At 38.1% G+C, this 19,323-nt stretch overlaps 1 protein-coding gene and 1 long non-coding RNA gene across 2 annotated transcripts in view; both read left to right on the top strand.

Annotated features, from left to right (window-relative positions):
• Positions 1 to 19,323, top strand: part of LOC136265610 (sushi, von Willebrand factor type A, EGF and pentraxin domain-containing protein 1-like) — an 82,230-nt gene that overhangs the window by 26,679 nt on the left and 36,228 nt on the right. The window contains exon 5 of the mRNA XM_066060495.1: positions 9,971 to 10,177. Coding sequence (XP_065916567.1) covers positions 9,971 to 10,177 — 207 coding nt within the window. The remainder of the gene's footprint in view (positions 1 to 9,970; positions 10,178 to 19,323) is intronic.
• Positions 2,812 to 3,706, top strand: LOC136266511 (uncharacterized). The gene is made up of 2 exons (XR_010706143.1): positions 2,812 to 3,105; positions 3,355 to 3,706. It is a non-coding gene; the product is annotated as an uncharacterized lncRNA (long non-coding RNA).

Raw genomic sequence — 19,323 nt, 5'->3', positions numbered from 1 at the left:
CTAAGCTCAATTGTGTCATAATGAGAAGGAAATCCCAAACAGTCCTACTCAGCAAGAATTTGGAGGTACTCCTCCTCGGATTGCTTAAAATCTCTCACAGCTTCCAGATGCTGCATGGAATCCAAAGGGCAAGTTAATTCAAGTGATTTCACAGAGTTGCATGTTTTATTGTGGATGACAATATCTGGACGGTAAGGAGTTGCCATTAACAGTGGAGGAATAGTTCCCTGAGGAGACTCGTTAGCCCTCATACCATGCAGGTAAGTCTGCATAAATGTGGATTGTGTCTACCTCCACTAGAATCTCAGAAAGTCCTGAAGCTAGACAATGCAAGACTTGGTCATGCCGATACATAAAACGACCCTGAGACAAGGCCACAGGACAACCACATAGAACATGGGCTGTAGTTGACCGAACAAAACCGCTAAGAGGACACTTTGCAGCACATTGGATATGCCAGTGCTTTAAGTGAAAAGCAAGCCTACATCACAACCAGAATAAGCATTTGCTGTAATTAATGTTACGTTTCTTGGCTAACATAGAAACAAGCTTCCTATAAATTGTTGTAGCAGTGGGCCACATGCCACCAGTAGCAGCAAACACCAATTGGTAAAAAGCAATCTCTCTCAACCTCTCTCTAACATTCCCCCCAAGCCCCCTAAACGAAGAAAAAAATGAAGAAATTAAGCCAGAGTTTGAAGGGTTATATTTCACAATTGCTTTAGGAAATCTTGGTGTGTGAGGTGCTGAAGGTGGAGGGTATTTGCATTACAAAATTCAGGGAATTAGTAAAACGCCCGTTGGGCTTCCAATAGTAGGTGGATTCCTTCATCTCACTGTTGGAGTAAGTCTTCTGACGAATGCATCCAAGCATTAAAGTGGCCTACCATTCAACAGCGTCACAACTACTTTACTATTTGTTGCATTCATGATAGTCTCTACCACAGGAATTCCTTACCATTTAGTGAACATTTTCAGTTGTCCCAAGCTCCCACAAGGTGTCACCCTCTATCTCTCCGGCCTGTGACATCGTCTATCAATTCGTTTCGTTACTCTTTCTTTGTGAACAGCCCATTTCTGTGGAATACCATACCCCATACCATCCTGCGAATTAAACAGCCACCCTTGTTCCGTTTAGCCCTCCGTCGTTTTCTTTTTTGAATCTTCTGTATACTTAATGTTCTTGTTTTGTTAGTATTTATTTTTGTTCTTGTAGTAGTTTTGTTTTACAGATGTATTTGCTTATGTCATTGTTTTTGTAATTTCTGGTGTGTATGTGCTTTTTGTGGGAAGTACGCCTACAGGCTTGTCCTTTTGTACAACCCGGTCTTTTGACAAAATTGATAATAACATAACATAACGCGGAATACGGAATAACGGAATTGCGGAATAACGAAATAAGCAAAACTTATCTTTTGCAGATTGTACAAATAGTCACATGCTCTATAGCAATCATACTTTATTTACACCTTGCAACGGCGCTGCATGGCACGCCACAGCGATGGATAGCTAAACAGCAGCTGGGTGAGCATTAAATGGGACGAGCGAGCACGCAACCAATCACCCTAGAACGATATACCTACGCTAAACTTACTTATCTATACTCCTTAGTTGATATAGCTACAAAACGCCAAGACCTAGTTCTATTCTTAGGTTAAACTAGCTGCCCTTCATGTGCATACGACCGAATTTATTAGAGTCACACTAGAGTTCAGTAGGGAAGTCCAGTGGTTGTGTGTCTTAAATGGATTTCAAAACTCTTCAGGTTTGAATCAAGAGTGTAGGTAAGTAAAGTTAGCGAAGGTAGATCGTGCTAAGGTGATTGGTTGTGTGCTCGTCCCATTTAATGCTCGCCAGCTGCTGTTCTATCCATCGCCGTGGTGCGCCATGCAGAGCTGTTACAAGGTAAATAAAGTGTAATTACTATAGAGCATAGACTATAACTATTTGTACAATCTGCAAAAGATAAGTTTTGCATATTTCATTATTCCGCAATTCCGTATTCCGCGTTTTACTACTTCCCAGTACGGGGAGAGCTAGCTATGTATGTGCTCTTCCTGTAAATTATATTCTACTTATGGTGTGACGCGCTAGCTTTCTTGGCCGCACGACATGCTACCGTGTGTCTTGATATGCTGCCACAGATTATGATGTTTCCAATCTTATTATATTATTATGAAAGTAACTGCATTGAAAAGGATAGATTGGAAGATTATTAATTGTACATTGGTTCCTCTATAAATAGCTACCTCAGTCTATAATAAGACTACCTTGTTATAGCTGCCACCTCCATTTAGCTCTCAAATGCACTGATCTTACACAGCAAAAATGTAATTATTGTTCTAATTCTAAGTCAAATGTTAATAACAGGGACATAGGGAGGTGAGGGGGTTCCCAAGGGTTCAGAAACTCCCCTGTAAAATTTAGACTTCTGAGTTCACAGCAGGACCCTAACAAATCCCTTAACACTTATAAGTAAGAAAATCCATCCCTCCTGGAGGAAGACTGAGTGTGGCCCCAACTAGACAATGGGTGACCTGCAGTTCGAATCCTGGAGTTGGAGGGATTTTTTTCCTTACTTTGGCTCCTTTTCTGTTACACTTTATCAGTCACTAAGTCAAATCATTAAGTCTAAGTCCCTGAACTTAGGTTAGGTAATCCTAAGGCTGCAGCACATGTTGCTGTCAGACCTTCAGTGCTGGTCACTGTAAAGTGTTAATTATATAATTATATAACCAAGTACTAAGAATAATACGAAACGCGGTTAAAATTACGTAATAAATAAATAAATAAATAAATAATTAAATAAATAAATAATTAAATAATTAATAATTAATGTTTGAGAAAACTACGAGGCCTAGAGACATGAACTAACCGGGGATAGATTCGCCTGTGAATGAAGGCACAAACGTATAATCGTCGCTCCTGTTTGTGCTGATGACTTGACCATACGTGTAATTCTATATAACGCCCTGTACCACACCCTTGCTTAATTACTTACATATTGCGCGAAGAAGATTAGTGATGCCCGTGCAGGAGAGCCAGAAGCCACTTGTGTAAACAAGAAGATTACAGAAGCCACTTGTGTAAACAAGAAGATTACAAGTAAGTTTATATGTTTGTAACATCTCAAGTCTCCATGCCAGCTGCCAGTGGATTCACTGATTCATGTAAATAAACAATACAAGAAAACATTAAACTGACATATGCCACGCTCTTTACAATAAGCTTACAGTTACATATAAAATACAAGTAAACAATTTTGTCTTGTGCAGCTGGCATGGCGAACTTTCTTTGTGTTGGTGTCAGGCAATTCAATACGTGCTTAATCTTTTTTGCCTTCACCTGGCGTAGCTACTAGGCTCTAGTGGCTTGGCTGTCTTCCTTTATCTGGTTCATCTGGCTTGCATACGCCTACAGCATTGTGTAGCTATCTCCTGAAAGTTGTGTATGCATAACTATGGTGTGTCACCCATCACTGTGCCATTGCTACATCACTGATGAACCTTACTTAGCTCTAGTTGATGTTGATATGCATTGCTGTATATTGGCTAATAATTTTTATCTGCATGGTGATGTTGCCTATAATGTATTGCTGCATACAATACTGCAATAATGTATAGTTCTCTCCTGTATGTTTTGTATACATATACTTTGTACACATCACTGTGCCATTTATACCACACCAATGATGTACTGGCACTTAGCTACTGGTGGCCTTTAGTTACGATGCCACTATAGTGTTATATCTGTCACTACTGTGACATATTGAGTTGATTTGGGGATAATGCATTCACCACCTAATAGCCTCACCGGGGGGCTGTCACGTTGGTGTATGTACTTGGTTATATGTGACGCGGTCCTAGTAATAATAATAATAATAAAGTACAGGTTCTATCTTAGAGATTAAAACAGTTTACCAATTAATGTGATTGAATCAAGAGACATAGACAAACTTACTTATAGTAGAGTGGCTAAGTAAACTTTTATGGCTTTATGAAATCAAAGGTGGTAGCCATGAAGTGGCTGCAATGATGTTGATGATAATAAATTTTATTAATGCAAACTATTATTAAATTTATTATCATCCACATCATTGCAGCCATTTCATGGCCACCACCTTTGATTTCATAACTTTTTTCACCCAGGATTTTGAAGGCCACACCCTTTTATACAGCTTGGCTGTTTTTGTTGGATTTCACTTCATTTTGTAGATTATAGCTATACCCAAAGCCAATCATAAATTAGCTTTGAAGTTTAATTTGTTTTTATACAAATTATTGTTCTTCTTATCTACAGATGCAATGAAGATGATATGATCAAACTAGCACTTTACACCAATGTAGAAAAATACCTAGTAATCTGATACTAAAGACAGTTTATAGCTACTGATATTTAATTAATTAATTTATTTATTATTCAGGGCCGGAGGAGGGAAAATTGAGTTGGTCAGGCCATTGACTATAATGTTGAAATTGCTACTATATACATGTTAATGAGAGAGGAACTGTTGCACAGTGTGCGAAGCACACTCTGTGAAGTGCGAAGCACGAGCATTCTAGGGGATCTGGGGGCATGCCCCCACAGGAAGTTTTTGAAAATTAGACATTCTGATATGCAATTTTAGTGATATTTCACTGCTAGCTAGCTATATAAATATGCTCAAGCCTATCTGTTGTTCAGTAGACTTTCTAAACTATGTATAATTGTAGACCTGACATACAGGGGACACAACATGAAACTTGCTGTATGGTTCATTTAGTTATAGCTAGCAATTAGAAGTTCAAGGGGGGGAGCTGCAGAAATTTTGCAATTTAAAGGCTTGAAAATGCCTTAAAATTTAAGCTAAATTTTAAAGTAAAACTAGCTAGCAACTTGCAACTTTCCCCCCAAATTTCACAGGTAACCCATGCAGCATGGCCCCCTTTAGCTAGGATATAATTACTATAGAGTGAATTCACACAGCTACAATAAAAAGCTGCACAGCTACAAAAATACAGTATACTACTATACTGGTTTGTATGCAGTGAACGGATCATCATGTAAATATACTAGTGAACAGTCACGAGACCAATTAGTATTCGAAAATGGCGCGATGTGGGTGAGGCTGAGAGTTTGCTCAGTATCTCGACAGGACGAGTGGGTAGTTGAAGAGGAGTGATTTCTACTCAGCATCTCATCCAGATGGCCACCATGTAATGTATGGGTGTACAGCTTCATGAGTCATCTGGTTTGTCACTGCCAGTCCTTCGCCCAGTAAAAGAAGCCAAGAGAGACAAGCCAAGGAATGCTAATGATTACTTTATGAAGATTGAATTGTGATATAAGTGTGCTGGTTTAGAATCAAAGAAGGCACCTGCCTTACACGTGATAAATGCCAACTGTCAACACACGTGATACTTTACGTACGTAGAACCCACAATCATTTCTGTACAAAATGATACGAATGCCATGCTGTACTGTAAGGTAATTGGAGGTACTATACGTGTAGTTCTGTGCTTTAGTTAGGTTGAGAAACTAGGTAACTGCTCGTGCCATGCATTTTTAATAACATCTGTAAAATGTACATAGCTACATGTAGATGTGATCGTCCAAAGATTGCATGAGAGTAATGTAGTTCGAGCTGGTCAGCTAGTTGGTTTAACTCCAGATTATTGGTCCAGCTCAGGCCTGACCAACCGGACTGTCTCCTCCAGCCTTGTTATTTGTACTGAGCAGTCAGCCATGTTGGTATGATCAGGAAAAAAAGAGTTATAATTATCTAATTACAAGTGCAATAATGTGATTGTAAAAGTGATGCAGAATCAGAGGTTTTGATATAATTTTGTGCTTGCTTGTTCATTGCTGTTACAAAGTTGTAATACATATGTAGTGCCTATTATTTATTTGCAATAGTGTTTTATAATGAAGTAAATTTCCAAGTTAATTAGGTATAGTATTTGTCAAGATTTTGCAGTGACTGTTCTATTAGAGTATCTCGATTTTCATGTAAAACTATATAAGATGCAGTTGCTCAATTTTTGCAAAGCAAATTCTGCACCTTTCATGTTAAAATACAATTTATAGCCTGTTGTCAAACATTTTATTTATTTATTTATTATTTGCTTTACAGCATACATACAAGAAGATATGTACAGTATAATTACTAGTAGTCGTTAAAATGTAGTGTATGCTGAAGGTCCACTGGCATCCAGTGCCAGTGGACAGGAGTAAGTAGTTATATAGTAATTATTAAGATTAGTTATAGTTATATAAAACTCATTAAGCAAGGGTTACGGGTGATCAAAGTTGGGATGTTTGGGGGACTTATTACAGTTACTACAGCGGTAGACAAAAGAAAAGTGCATGCATTGTCAGGATCAAAATTCTGTTCAAAATGATTCCAAAGAAAGTTTGTAAGTTTGTACTTGATAGTAGGTAGGTTAAAATCATAATTTATTACAGGTAAAACATTCCATAGACGAAGGAGTCTGCTGAAATAGAAGTTGCTGCTGGAAACATTAGTATTTCTTACGTATTGTATATAGTTTATAGCTAAATCCTACCCATGTGTTTCCTGAAGTTGATTCAACATAGTCAGTGATATTAAATACATTGATAGGGACTTTTAGGCTTTTGATATAAAAACCTTATGCAACAGATGTCTAAAACGTACATTAAAGGCAACATTTTGAGCTCAAGTAATCGAGATTTATAGTTGCTGGTATAGTCATTCAGTAGCTATGTACTTTGTTGCACAACATTGAAGCTGTTCTAGTTGTCTGATATTTTTTAATAGGTATGGTTTCCATAGTGTTGAGCAAAACATTAATTGGGATCTAACAAGCGATATATATATATGAAGAACTTTGCGTGGGAGGATCAAAGCAAAAAAGTGTTCTATATTTGCCATAAAGGAGCAAGTGTTCTATATTGAGCAGTTATAGAACACTTTAATAGACCACAGTTCTATATCAGGTAGTTATAGAACTGTCAGGTCTATTTGTGTAGGCTGATAGCCTACTTTGAGTGAGTAATCACTCATTCTGGTCAGTACAACCAATCAACCAAGCCAGTGTAGGCTGATAGCCTGACTGTGCTGGCTGACCAGTCAACCCAACCAGTAAGAGCCAAACCACTGGATTTTATTTATAGACACACTTGAAGATTTCGATGATGGTTTCTTGTGGTCAGCAACAGTGAACGTTCTTAGTACGTTTTTCTCACATAAACGGACGAGTCCTAGGAATATCACGGAAATATGCTTATTAATATACCACAATCAGAAACTTTACGTATTTAGAAGACGGACTAGACTCACAAAACGACTAATGAAAACACAGCACATTGCAATGCAGGCTAAACACAGGCGCAATGCCTATTCTACCGATGATAACACTCCTCTGTGAGTTTCCAATTGTTTGGTGTGTCGTGTGTGTACCTCAAGTTGACAGTTCTCTATACCTGATAAAGCACTGCCTTTCGCTCGTGCTATACGGGAAATATAGCACTCAAAGAGTGGTCTCGAGACGAAATATAGCACTTGGCTTCGCCTCGTGCTATATTTGTCTCTCGCCCACTCTTTTCATGCTATATTTCCCGTATAGCACTCGCGGCAGTGCTTTATCTAATACATATATATGTTTCTTGGATATAGTAGTTATGTTTGTTGAAAAGGAATGTTGTAATACGAAGCCTAACATCCAATAAGCCTTTGATATTATGTGTTTATGGTTAGCATAGTACTTATTATGATGATTATGATGATGATAATTAGTGCAAGTAGGTCTTAATAGTAGTATACTACCCCACCACAGTCTGTACCAAAATGATCATCGACTTTGATTCAATGAAATACTAGAGAAGTTGTAATGGTACAGTATTACAGAATTACTTTTCTTAATAGAGCACAGGATTTCTAATAGAACACACATACATAGAATGTTCTAGAGCATAATCTAGATTTTCCATTGGTAGCAAGCTAGACCTACAACGAACTTATAAACTTTTCACTATTGAATAAATTTAGCATTTATAAAGTAGAAATTAAGTGAGGTGATCAGCCATGATAGCAATGGCTTGGTTGTTAAGGATTTGGGTGTTCAGTGTGGAGGTCTCTGGTTCGAACGTTGGTCAGACTTTTTCGACATTTTTCGACATTTTTCATGCACCTTTTTTACCCTGTTCTATTAGACTATTTTGACCCTGTCATTGACAGCTGTTTGGTTTATGCCTTGTAACTCTATAACTGTCAATGCAATTTCTTTTAAACCATAAAAGGTTTGAGCTATGATGATTAATCTATATACGCATACTGATTAAGTTATTCCCATAAGTGGTTTACCCTGTAGGCGTCACAACAAGTCAGCCTTTTTAAATACAAATAATCGTCCATAGTTCTACTACTAATTAATCAGATTTGCACTAAACTTGGCATGCGATTGTGCCAAAATATGTTCTTAAAGTGAACCAAAGAAGACAATCGAGCTATGCATTTGAATTTTATAATGGTTTTTGTAAAGTGTGCAAAAAGAAGAATCTAAGGCCCCGAGCCCCCTAAACAAGCAAAAAAATGAAGAAATTAAGCCAGATTGTGAAGGCTTATATTTCACAGCTGCGTTAGGCAAACTTGCTCAAATTTGGTACGTGGGGTGCTGAAGTTGGAGGGCGTTTGCAGTATAAAAACGATTCCAATTCAAGAAGGGAGGACAGAGCTATACATATACGTGAAAATCATGTTTAGTTTCTTCCTGAAATATACTCACGGTGTGGGGCACCAGCTTTCTTGGCTGCACGACACACTACCGTGTGTCTTGATATATTCACAGTATGGTGTACTGGCTTCCTTGTCCACATGACAGTCTTGATATACACATATTTGTACCATAAAAACAGCAGTGATTACAAGGCTACACATTAACATTTATAACTCATGATCTACTAATGGTCCCAACTTTAAACTCACAGTGGTGAATGATGGGTAGTAGAGCAACATGTAAACCAAGAATATAATTAAATAATTTAGTTTTAAAAATTAAGATCAAAGGAAAAAATTACATTTTTGTGTGATTTGACCTTTTCCTTTGAGCATTGTTGTAAACCATTTGAAAGAAAACTTAATAAGGATTTCAAAAATCTACACCAGATGTATCTACATCAATCACAAGCAAATTTATGGCCATTTTATTGAAGAAATGAATTTTTCAACAGAAACTTTGAGCGGTCATAACTTAAAGAGAGATCAATGAAATGAGCTAAATTTTGGTGTGAAAAAATTTATTGATAGGGTCCATGTTCGTGGCAAATTTCATGAAATCAAAAGGGGTCTGGATTTTTGTTTTGTTTATTTGGTATGGAATGACCACATAACAATTATAGTGCACTTACTGCTTGAGTTGCTTGGTCAGTGTCAGTAGCTAATGCATTCTTTCAATGCTTCTAATGGTACTTACTGGTAGGCCTGCGTCAAATATGCCAGCATAATAAAAAGCATAATAGGCTGGAGTGCTATGGCAGCAAAATGCTAGCATATTAGGTAGATATTTCAAACTATGGGGTTTAATTCCATGAAAAATAGATTGATACTCTCTAATAGAGCAGTCAGTGGGAACTGATTATAGCGCTTATCTGCATTGTACATAGTTCCTATATTGATACTCTCAAATAGAACAGTCAGTCACCTTTGTAGTGAAATACTCTAATAGAGCATTCACTTATTGAAACGTCCCAAGAAATTGTTAGAAATGCTGCTAACCTGGGAGCATAATGTAAGCATGATGGAAACACTGAGAGAGCATAATAGGTAGAAATTTTGGGAAATTTCTGAAGCATTTTGGACAAAATTGTGAGCATATTTTACTCAGGCCTACTTACTGGCACTGATGATTGGTGTCATAGCTACTGCAATAAAAGTTTCCATGACTACATTGTAATTCCAATAACTACAACAACAATTAATATATGTGATAATGCAATCTTCTTCTTTGTGTAGAAATTCCATGTGATAATTTAATAACACCATCAAATGGTAGCATACTATCGTGCTCTTCTGGGACAATTGGAGTAGGCTATGCAAGTCGACAAGACAGTTGTATTTTCTCATGTGATTCTGGTTATTTTTTGGCTGGTAGCAGCAGTGCCATATGCTTGAGTAATGGAAGTTGGAATGCTACTAATCCTGATACAATTTGCACAAAAGGTACATATTGTATGTTGTAACAATGTTATTATTGTCATACTGCAGTACACCACTTCATATATAGTCATTAAAGAATATTGGATTATAATTAAACAAAAAAGTGGCAATCATAGAAACAAAAAGTAGCAAGGTCACCTACACCAGTTCTTTATAAAGGTATTGGTGGAAATTTAATCCCAACTCTGTGGTCATGCATATGGACAAACTAGTAAAGCTACGTATATGACTGAACTTAGTGTTGTACCTGGACCCGTACCACTGTGTAAGGTAGCTATAGGGTCTGGTGACAATGCTGAAAGTTTTGGGTCTTATAACATATTTTTTCTTTACTGACCAATCAGATGATAACATGATTTGATAGTTTAGAATGATGAAGATGACACATAAATAATATGGTGGAGGGCCCAAAATATAGCATAAGTCACCAGACCCCAGCTAATGTAGTTGGTGGGATCTGGACATAAGGCTAGGTTGAAGTAGGGATTATAATATTATTTGCACTAACATGGTGTCAGCATGCTAACATTCAGGCACTAGTTGTGCAATATTAAATTACATCAGATAGCTACATAAACATAATAATAATAACTGTCTTACATCTTAATAACCATTCAGTTAGTTAACATTATTCCTCCCCTTCATTGTCAGCACACTTGGACCAACTTCTGTACTTACTGGAAGAACAATGTTTCTAGGACAAGTTTTCCTTGTAGCTGAGGGTACATCACTATTTTATTAGGATACACTTTGGTTTTTACAGAAGCTACAGTTTATTACCCGCAAAGTGTCCAGCACATGGGCCACTATGGTCCTCAGTCGTAATCAGGTTTCTTGTACACTACAACTCTCTTTGTATTCTGTTAGCAACTGATGAAATACAGTATTCCATCTAGTACATAAAATGATGGTGCCTAGGCCACTATACTGTGGGCTGATTTTCAGGGAGCACATTAGCTTGTAGGTAATCTAACATAAATTTCACTTCGGGGTCCTTATGTTGCTCATCTGCCAGATCATACTTAGAACAACCAACTACTGGGCTCATCTTGAGTGCACCAAGCTTCTGAATTTTGACAAATCCGTGTTCACAATAATTCTTAAGAGAATACAGCATTTTCAACTTTGCTTGAGTTGTTTGAATTTTGAGTTATGCCATTTGGCTCAGGAATGCTCCATGCATGTTTCAGGGACTTATGCAGCAAGTTTGAACCCAGAAAGTGGACTAGTTTCGTTGCTGCTTATAATGATCTGGTATTTTCAGTCTCTTTACAGGAACATTTGGATCATCTTCATCAAATTATCCACGGACTTTGGGAAGTTGGATTTAAAGTCAACCTGGCAAGTGTCAGCTTACTAGAAGAGAAGGGGAGTACTTGGAGCATGTGATTATCCCAGAAAGATTAAGGCCAAACAGTAAGTTGGTTGAGGCAGTCAGAGACTATTTTCTACCCAAGAATATCCAGGAATTGAGAAGATTCTTAGATGCAACATCGTATTACAGACGATTTGTCAACCAGTTTGCAAAAGTGGCAGAGCTGCTTCATCATTTAAAATGCAAGAATGTTGTATGTTTGAATGGTCTAAGGAATGTCAAACTGCTTTTTAAGTGGTTAATTACACCCCTGTGTTGGCATATCCCAATTTTGATGTAGACTTTGTGCTTGAGACAGATGCATCCCACCAAGGGATGGGTACTGTTATCACAGAGGTAGGAAAATGGCAAGCTCCACCCTATTGCAACCAGTTGTGCTCTGTCAGGGGCAGAGAAGAACTATGGGATAGACTTGGTAGTGGTATGGACTATTTCTCATTTCCATTATTACCTGCATGACCACTGTGTAACTGTGTATACAGACCACTCTGCAGTTTAGTATATCTGTTGATGGACTAAAGTGTTTAGTAGAGGAGTCAAAGAGGTATATATTGTGTATCATCCTGGAAGGACAATGTTTTGGCAGATGTGCTGTCATACAATCCTACTGGTAGTACTCCTGTGAATGGTGTGGCTGAGGAAGAGAGCCAAGTTGCAGCTGTGAAATCTGCTCCAACCACAATTGAAGGTCTAATGTTGAAGAGTACTTTGCCTTGCCAAGTTCATCGAGTAAGTCATCAATTTGCATGGGTAAGGGAAATTTATCAGGCTTGGTATCATTGCTCGAGCTTGTGTGGTCAACGTGATCAATCTTTCTTCTTTAGCTAATACTACTGTGCTTGCCCAGGAGGATTTTGGTAGTTGCACAACATTTAACTTTCTCATTTTGTGTAACTGTTAGCAACTTCCTCATTGCAGTATATGGTATCCTCCTAAATGACTGCTTGATAGGTGGTGCCTCTCCTGTATCAATCTCTAATTGTATTATATTAAGTCTGTCTCCCCTCTATCTGTCTCATCTAAGGCAAATACATTAATATGGTCCATTAAGAACTCATATTTAACAAAGCCTGGAAAATCTGGGGGCTCCATTCCCTTCCAGTAATAGTGGGACTGAGTTGATGTCATTGTGCAACTCCACATGTACAAGAACTACAGCATAGTCTTATTAGCAGGCAAACACAAAATGTCCTTACCAGTTGGACAGTTGATGAATCTGACATCAGTTCATGACCTGGCTACACATTCTTGTGATACTCCAGAATACCTAGCTGGCTGCAGACCCTTTTGACAGCAACAGCTAATCGTGAACATCCATCTTAATTACATGGTGGTGACTAACATCTTACTATCAAAAGTAACTTCCAAATCCACTCTTCCATGTATAGTTCAAACTGCTTTCTGTCACACATCCATGTGGTACCATTTGCCTGCTTAAAATCTCTCTTCTACAATCTAGCAACAGCTCACCACCTATCATTGTTATACCAGCTCTGGTGTCTATCACACCTGATGTAGGTACACCATGAATCTCAATATTAACATGTTTTGGTCTTCTGTTGACTCTAACCATGTCAACAGACACAGGATCTACACTATTGCTATATCTACTACTAGAAGGCTCTAGCTGTGTAACACTTAAATGTTTTGTACTCACTTACTTATTGGTGTCATTTGCTTTACTAATATATTTTGAGTTTGAAAACTTGGCCTTCTCATCACCTCCTTCTCCTTGCTAGGTGTCTTGCAGGACTTGGCTACATGCCCTAACTTATTACAAATATAACATCTTCTTACGTCTTTACTAGAGAATGTCCAAGGTCATGGCAGGCCAAGATTTTAGGCGAACAATGCAGAGGGAAGGAGAATCTGTATCAGATTTTATATGTTGACTTGAGAATTAAGGCTTATTCAATTGTCTATGGAACTGAGGAAATGAGTAAGGAGACAAAGGATGTGATACTATATGAAGAGGGTTGTAACTCAGTGTACTAGGTGCCCTATCATACAAAGAGCTTTGTATGGCATGTTTATTTTATAGCTTTACAGCACAAGTGATAAAGGTCTGTAGGACACCTGTCCTACAGCCTGTTTACAGTTATTAAATAAAGTATGCTTAAAAAGGTGGAGAAAGGAGAAGAAATCTATGACTGGACCTGGGCAGCCTTATCCAATTAATGGAATGTGGAGAAGAGACTTACAGAAGTTAAAAAGAGCCAAGACAATGAGAAGACCTTTACAAACAGTAAGTATAGATATGATAGACAAGTGCAAGCAGAACTAGTAATGCAAGTATTGACTGCTCCTTTTACAGTATGGGTCTCCTCACCTATCAAAAGATTCCACTCTGTCAGGGCTCACTCTTCCAAATGTTCAACAAATTGCATCAACAGTTCTTCCCCTGTCCAGTTATTCCAGTCTGCTGGACACTGCAAACTAGGGAGCCAGTCGTCTATATGAATATCCGAGTTCTCTCCTAAAATAATTATTTTCACTAGAGGTGCTTTACCCTTTTTCGACTGTTGAGTATTTGTGGGTAGTACTATCAAGGCTGGGTATGGGTGAATGACCTCTCTCTATGTTGTCTACCCTGCCAGCCTTAGCTTCAGTTCTGCAGTTTCTCTACCCTTGACAGCTTTTGTTTCATCAAATTCTTTTACTTGCTCACAGCTCATCTTCCAAATCTCTTAATTAATTAGTTAACTCTTGTCTAACTGGATTCCAGTGCCTGTTGCAGTGCTTGCAACTGTTCTTGTAAAATAGCCTTCTCCTGAGTTCGTGTATCTACTGTAGCTTGCAGCTCATCTCACTCATTGCATATTGCTTTCTGCTCATTGGGTTTATCTGTGAGCTCAAATGAATGCAAGGACTCATAGTCACATGTGCTTTCCCTGCTGTTGCCCTGTTCCTCCAGCTCATCACTCTATGGATTAACAGTGAGTAATAAACCCTCATGATCTGACAGCATGAAGCTTCTCTTGTCCTTATCTCTGGACAATGCAACCTGTATGTTGCAAGGATCATGGCAAAACTCTGTGATCTTTTCTTCAATTATGAGCCACAGATCACCAACTGAAGCCAACATAGGCAGACTTAGCACTTTGCCTAGACTGCACAGCTGGCCACGCCAAATTTAGAGCTACGTGCACATGGGTATCTTTCTAACCCCTCCCCATGTGTGTCATCTACTACGCCTGCTACTGATTCACTTTCATTACTCGTACTTTTTAAAATGGTGCTGACAAACTCACAGTTACTCACAGCTAACTTTGCTCAAACTTGCTGTGTGAAATCCAGAAGAGTCACACCTTGAGTAGCACATGTTTGATAGGAATCCACTTGACCTTTCCTGAGATCTAGCTTACCAAGTGAAAAAATATAATCCTTAGTCTTATTTTTCTCATTGTCCCACTGAAGCTCACAGCAAGATTGTCCTGTAAGTTTGGATCTTGATAGGGCCTCCACTGTTGGCATGCTAACAGTCAGGCACAAGTCCTATTCTAATTAAAGAACACATGCGTACACAATATCACATTACATCAGATAGCTACATAAATGTAAAAGTAACTGTCTTGCATCTTAACAACTGCAGGGCCGGATCTAGCATTTGAATGGTGGTCAAGCCATCTGAGTAGACTATAAGAGTCTACTCAGCTAAACCTAGGGGGGTCTGGGGGCATGTCCCCCCCCAGAAATGTTTTGAAAAATTTAAATGGTATCTGAAGCACTTTCAGCATCAAATATTATGTTTAAAATTACTAGTGATTATTGTGAGAATAATGTGAAAAAATAGTCCAACACAAGATCATATTTGTACACAATGTTGGCTACATTGTAGAAAATATGGTACACCTTACAGGACAATCACCAATAAACTATTAACAACACTCTTTAAATCTAGTGAATCTGTATACTCCTTGTGGACATGAAGTAGCAAAAGGTTATTCAGTGTCATTGTGCTTCTCAAATATGTTTTAACTTGATGTAAAGCACTGAAAAAACGTTTAGATGTTGTATTTGTGGTTGGCATTACTAAAATCAGCTTGAGAAGTAAACCAACTTGCATCAAAAGATCTATTTGAGCAGTAGATAGTGTTGCACAGTATTCTTTGATGTCAAAAGTTGTAGGTGTTGCAGGTTTCTCCTTGTCAGGGATACTTTGAAAACTGTGACCAAATATGACAAGTTGTGAACGCAAGTCATCTGGAATAATATCATCCTTGTAAAATTTGCATACAAACAAGAACTGCTGCTCAAAGTTTTCCTGCAGACTTGAATAACTCTCAAGGTTGCGATAAACCCTGTATCCCTCCTCATCAAATCTGTTCAACAAACAGCCAATTGCTGTATCGAGCCTCATAGTACATTTGTCGATAATGTTCCTTAGCTGAAGGAGCAGTGTGTCCCCTAGACAAGCCATCATCAAAACGTGCTGGCATTTTTCTAGGTCATGGTAATTGTGCTTCTTGCACATTGTTGTCTTCACAGAACTGAACAACCTTTTGCCTGAATAAGTCATAAGACTCTTCAGTCCTAATACTTCGCAATGTGTCAGTAACCATTTTGGCTAAATGTTGACCTTCAGCAGCAGATATTGTTTTCTTCTGAAGACACTGACTGAGGTTGTCAGAATGACGCAAGACCATTTCACCAAGAATGGCACCAAATGCAAACTCAAATCTTTTCATTTGGGATGCTACTCCATTAATCCTTGCTTTACATTCTGTGTCTGAAACCACTTCTACAGCCTCATCCCATGTGCTCAGTAAAACTTCATAATTTGAAATAACACTTGCCAGAGCATTGGCACATACTATCCACCTTGTTGGACATAATATACTCTTACCCCAGGTGTATGATGGCCTACAGAGAGGTCATGGGTATCCTTAAATCCCTGAAAAATACCTTCACAGTGTGGGGAGTACTTGATTAATTTTGTAATTTTGTAATTTCGTGAGTTACTTCCAGGGAGTTCTTGACAGGATTACAGGCCTTTATTGAATCATTCATTGCAAGATTGATAGAATGGCCGTAGCAATGAGTATACACTGCCCTAGGTTCTTCGTCAAGAATTCGCTTGGCTACACCACATCTCATTCCTCTCATAGCTGCAGCCCCATCATAACATTGGCCATGGAGTTTACTGATTGGTAGACCAACATCTTTCAATGCATCCTTGGCTGTAGCAACAAGAGTAGCTGCATCAGTTGATGGTACTTTATAAAGACCTATTAAATCTTCATAAACATCAAAGATATCTGTCAATCATAACACAACAACTGCCTGAGAAGCATTTAACACATCAATTGTTTCATCTATCACCAATGTAGCAAATTTGGATTGTTGCAAACGGGATGAAATGTTGCTTAAAAAAAACAACCTTTCCCATTAAATCTAAAAAGTCATCCTGAATTTTGTGTGAACTGTATCTGTATCTTTTCTTCTGCAACCATCCAGCTATCAACGGATCATGACTAGATATGAGCTGTAATAGCTGTCCATCCTCTTCGGATCCATCACCCAGTAAGGCCAAGCCTTGTCTGGCTAAGAAGCAAATTGAGCACAACAATTTCATTAGAATAGTACCTTGTACTGAAAATGACATAAATATCTTGCTTGACTGGTCAAAACGTTGGCTATTATCTTTTAATATTTTAAAATGCAAGGTCTTACATATTGGCAATGCTCCATACACCGGCAATTATACTATAGCAGGAATCCAGCTGGAGCTATTGGACAACATTCGAGATCTTGGCATACAAATTGACTCAAAATTAAAATTTCACATTCACACAGATATGGTAGTTAAAAAGGCCTACCGGGTTCTAGGTCTCATCTGTAAATCATTTGAGTGTAAGGACTCTGATGTCATGGTAAAACTATATAAAACACTTGTCCGCCCAATTGTTGAATATAACAATGTCATATGGGGACCTTCTTACACACTTGACAATCAAAAACTTGAAAGAATGCAGCGTAAAGCAACCAGAATGATTCCATCTATCAACCATTTATCATACTACGACAGATTAAGACATCTAAACATACCATCTTTACAACACCGTAGACGAAGGGGTGATTTGATATATTTGTACCAAATTCTCAAAGGCAGTTATGATATAGAAAATCATTTATTTACCCCATCCACTTCTACTGTAACAAGAGGTCACACAAGGAAATTATTCAAACATCACACTAATTCGTATACAAGATCTAATTTTTATAGTAACAGAGTAATCAATGACTGGAATTCATTACCCCAATCTATTGTTGATTCTCCCTCTGTCAATGATTTTAAAACACTGCTGGACAGACACTATAGTAATTGCTTATTTGATTTTGTATAGTAATTAGAATAGCTAAGTACATAATAATTATTAATTTTGTTTATGGATGTACAGGCATAAGCCTTTATCCTTAAAATACAAATACAAATACAAATACTATTCTGCTGCTTTTCCTTTGGTAGCTTGTGGAAATCAGTTCACCAACATCTCCAGTAGTAGCTGGGAGAGTAATTACAACTTCTACAGCCTCACAATGGCTAGCACTGTTTGCATGCTTCTTCAAAACAACAGTTGCATCTTTCCAATTTGAAAATCCCTTCGAAACCTATTATATAGAGGTAACTTTTATTTAATACTCATCACAACACTAATAATATCTAACATCATGTGCACAGCACAGACTATAAAGCGTTAATATATATTAACTTGCAAATGCAGAATCAGCATGAAGACTTTTTATTTTCATTTCCTTAAATCCTGTGAAACAGATGTGGTAGTACACACTGTTGCTGGATTCATCGTAATGGAGGAATTGTTGAAACCACAATGGCTGGAAGGATCGATATACTATCTTGGTTTGGCCAAAACGTCGCTTCGGAAAAGGAAAATTAGTTGGTTGGTGTGGTTTCAAGGGAATATCTGGCAAATCAAAACACGGATCCACTGAGGAATAATTCTGAACTGACAAAAGGTTCACCATAGATCGCATGTGCACATTCCGTTAATCACACATGCATGCTTTATTAATAGCAAATGCACTTTTTTTTAAAAAGATAGCTGTCCAAAACTGGTATGGCCAAAACCATACCAGCCGTACTGCTAGATCCGGCCTTGAACTGTTCAGTTAGTAACACTTCTTTACAATGGCTACAAGTGCAAGCACCCTGCCCTGTTTCACTGTTTTTTTATTTCTATAATATCATCCCTATATTATCAAACAGTACGGTAGTACTGTTTAAGTAGGGTTTGCATCAAAAGTGACGCGCGCCGCCAAAAATACCGCCCTTAAAAAACCAGCTTAGAAACTTCTTACTCGACGAAAATCACCTTTACGGAATAATATTAGTCCATCTAACATCAAATGTAGCGTTAAAAACAAGAAAACACTTACTGGCAGCCGGATATAGAATGATAGAATTTTGAAAAAATTGACAAAAATCGAAATTTCGTCTCACTCACTCACTCACTGACCACAGTCGCAAGCCTAGAGCCCAAACGAAGCAGCGCACGGTCACCATTTTACGCCACAACAACAAACTCACCGGTGGGATGTACCTTTTGGGGTTCCAACGAGTGTGTGCCTTGTGGTCCTTGTCTTTTCTTTTATCTTCAATCAGGCTGCTTGTCTTCTTCTTCATCCAACAAAACCATACCTAGGCGTTAATTTTCCATATCAACACTTTCTTTAAGCAGCATAATAGACGCCACGAAATTATTTAAGGCGCTTAGACTACGCTATAGTGTACGGCCTCCGACTGTACGGAGGC

Source organism: Dysidea avara, chromosome 9 (assembly GCF_963678975.1).
Source record: "Dysidea avara chromosome 9, odDysAvar1.4, whole genome shotgun sequence".
Lineage (NCBI taxonomy): Eukaryota > Metazoa > Porifera > Demospongiae > Dictyoceratida > Dysideidae > Dysidea > Dysidea avara.
Note: the sequence above shows the minus strand (reverse complement) of the source record. Positions and strands in the feature narration are given on the sequence as shown.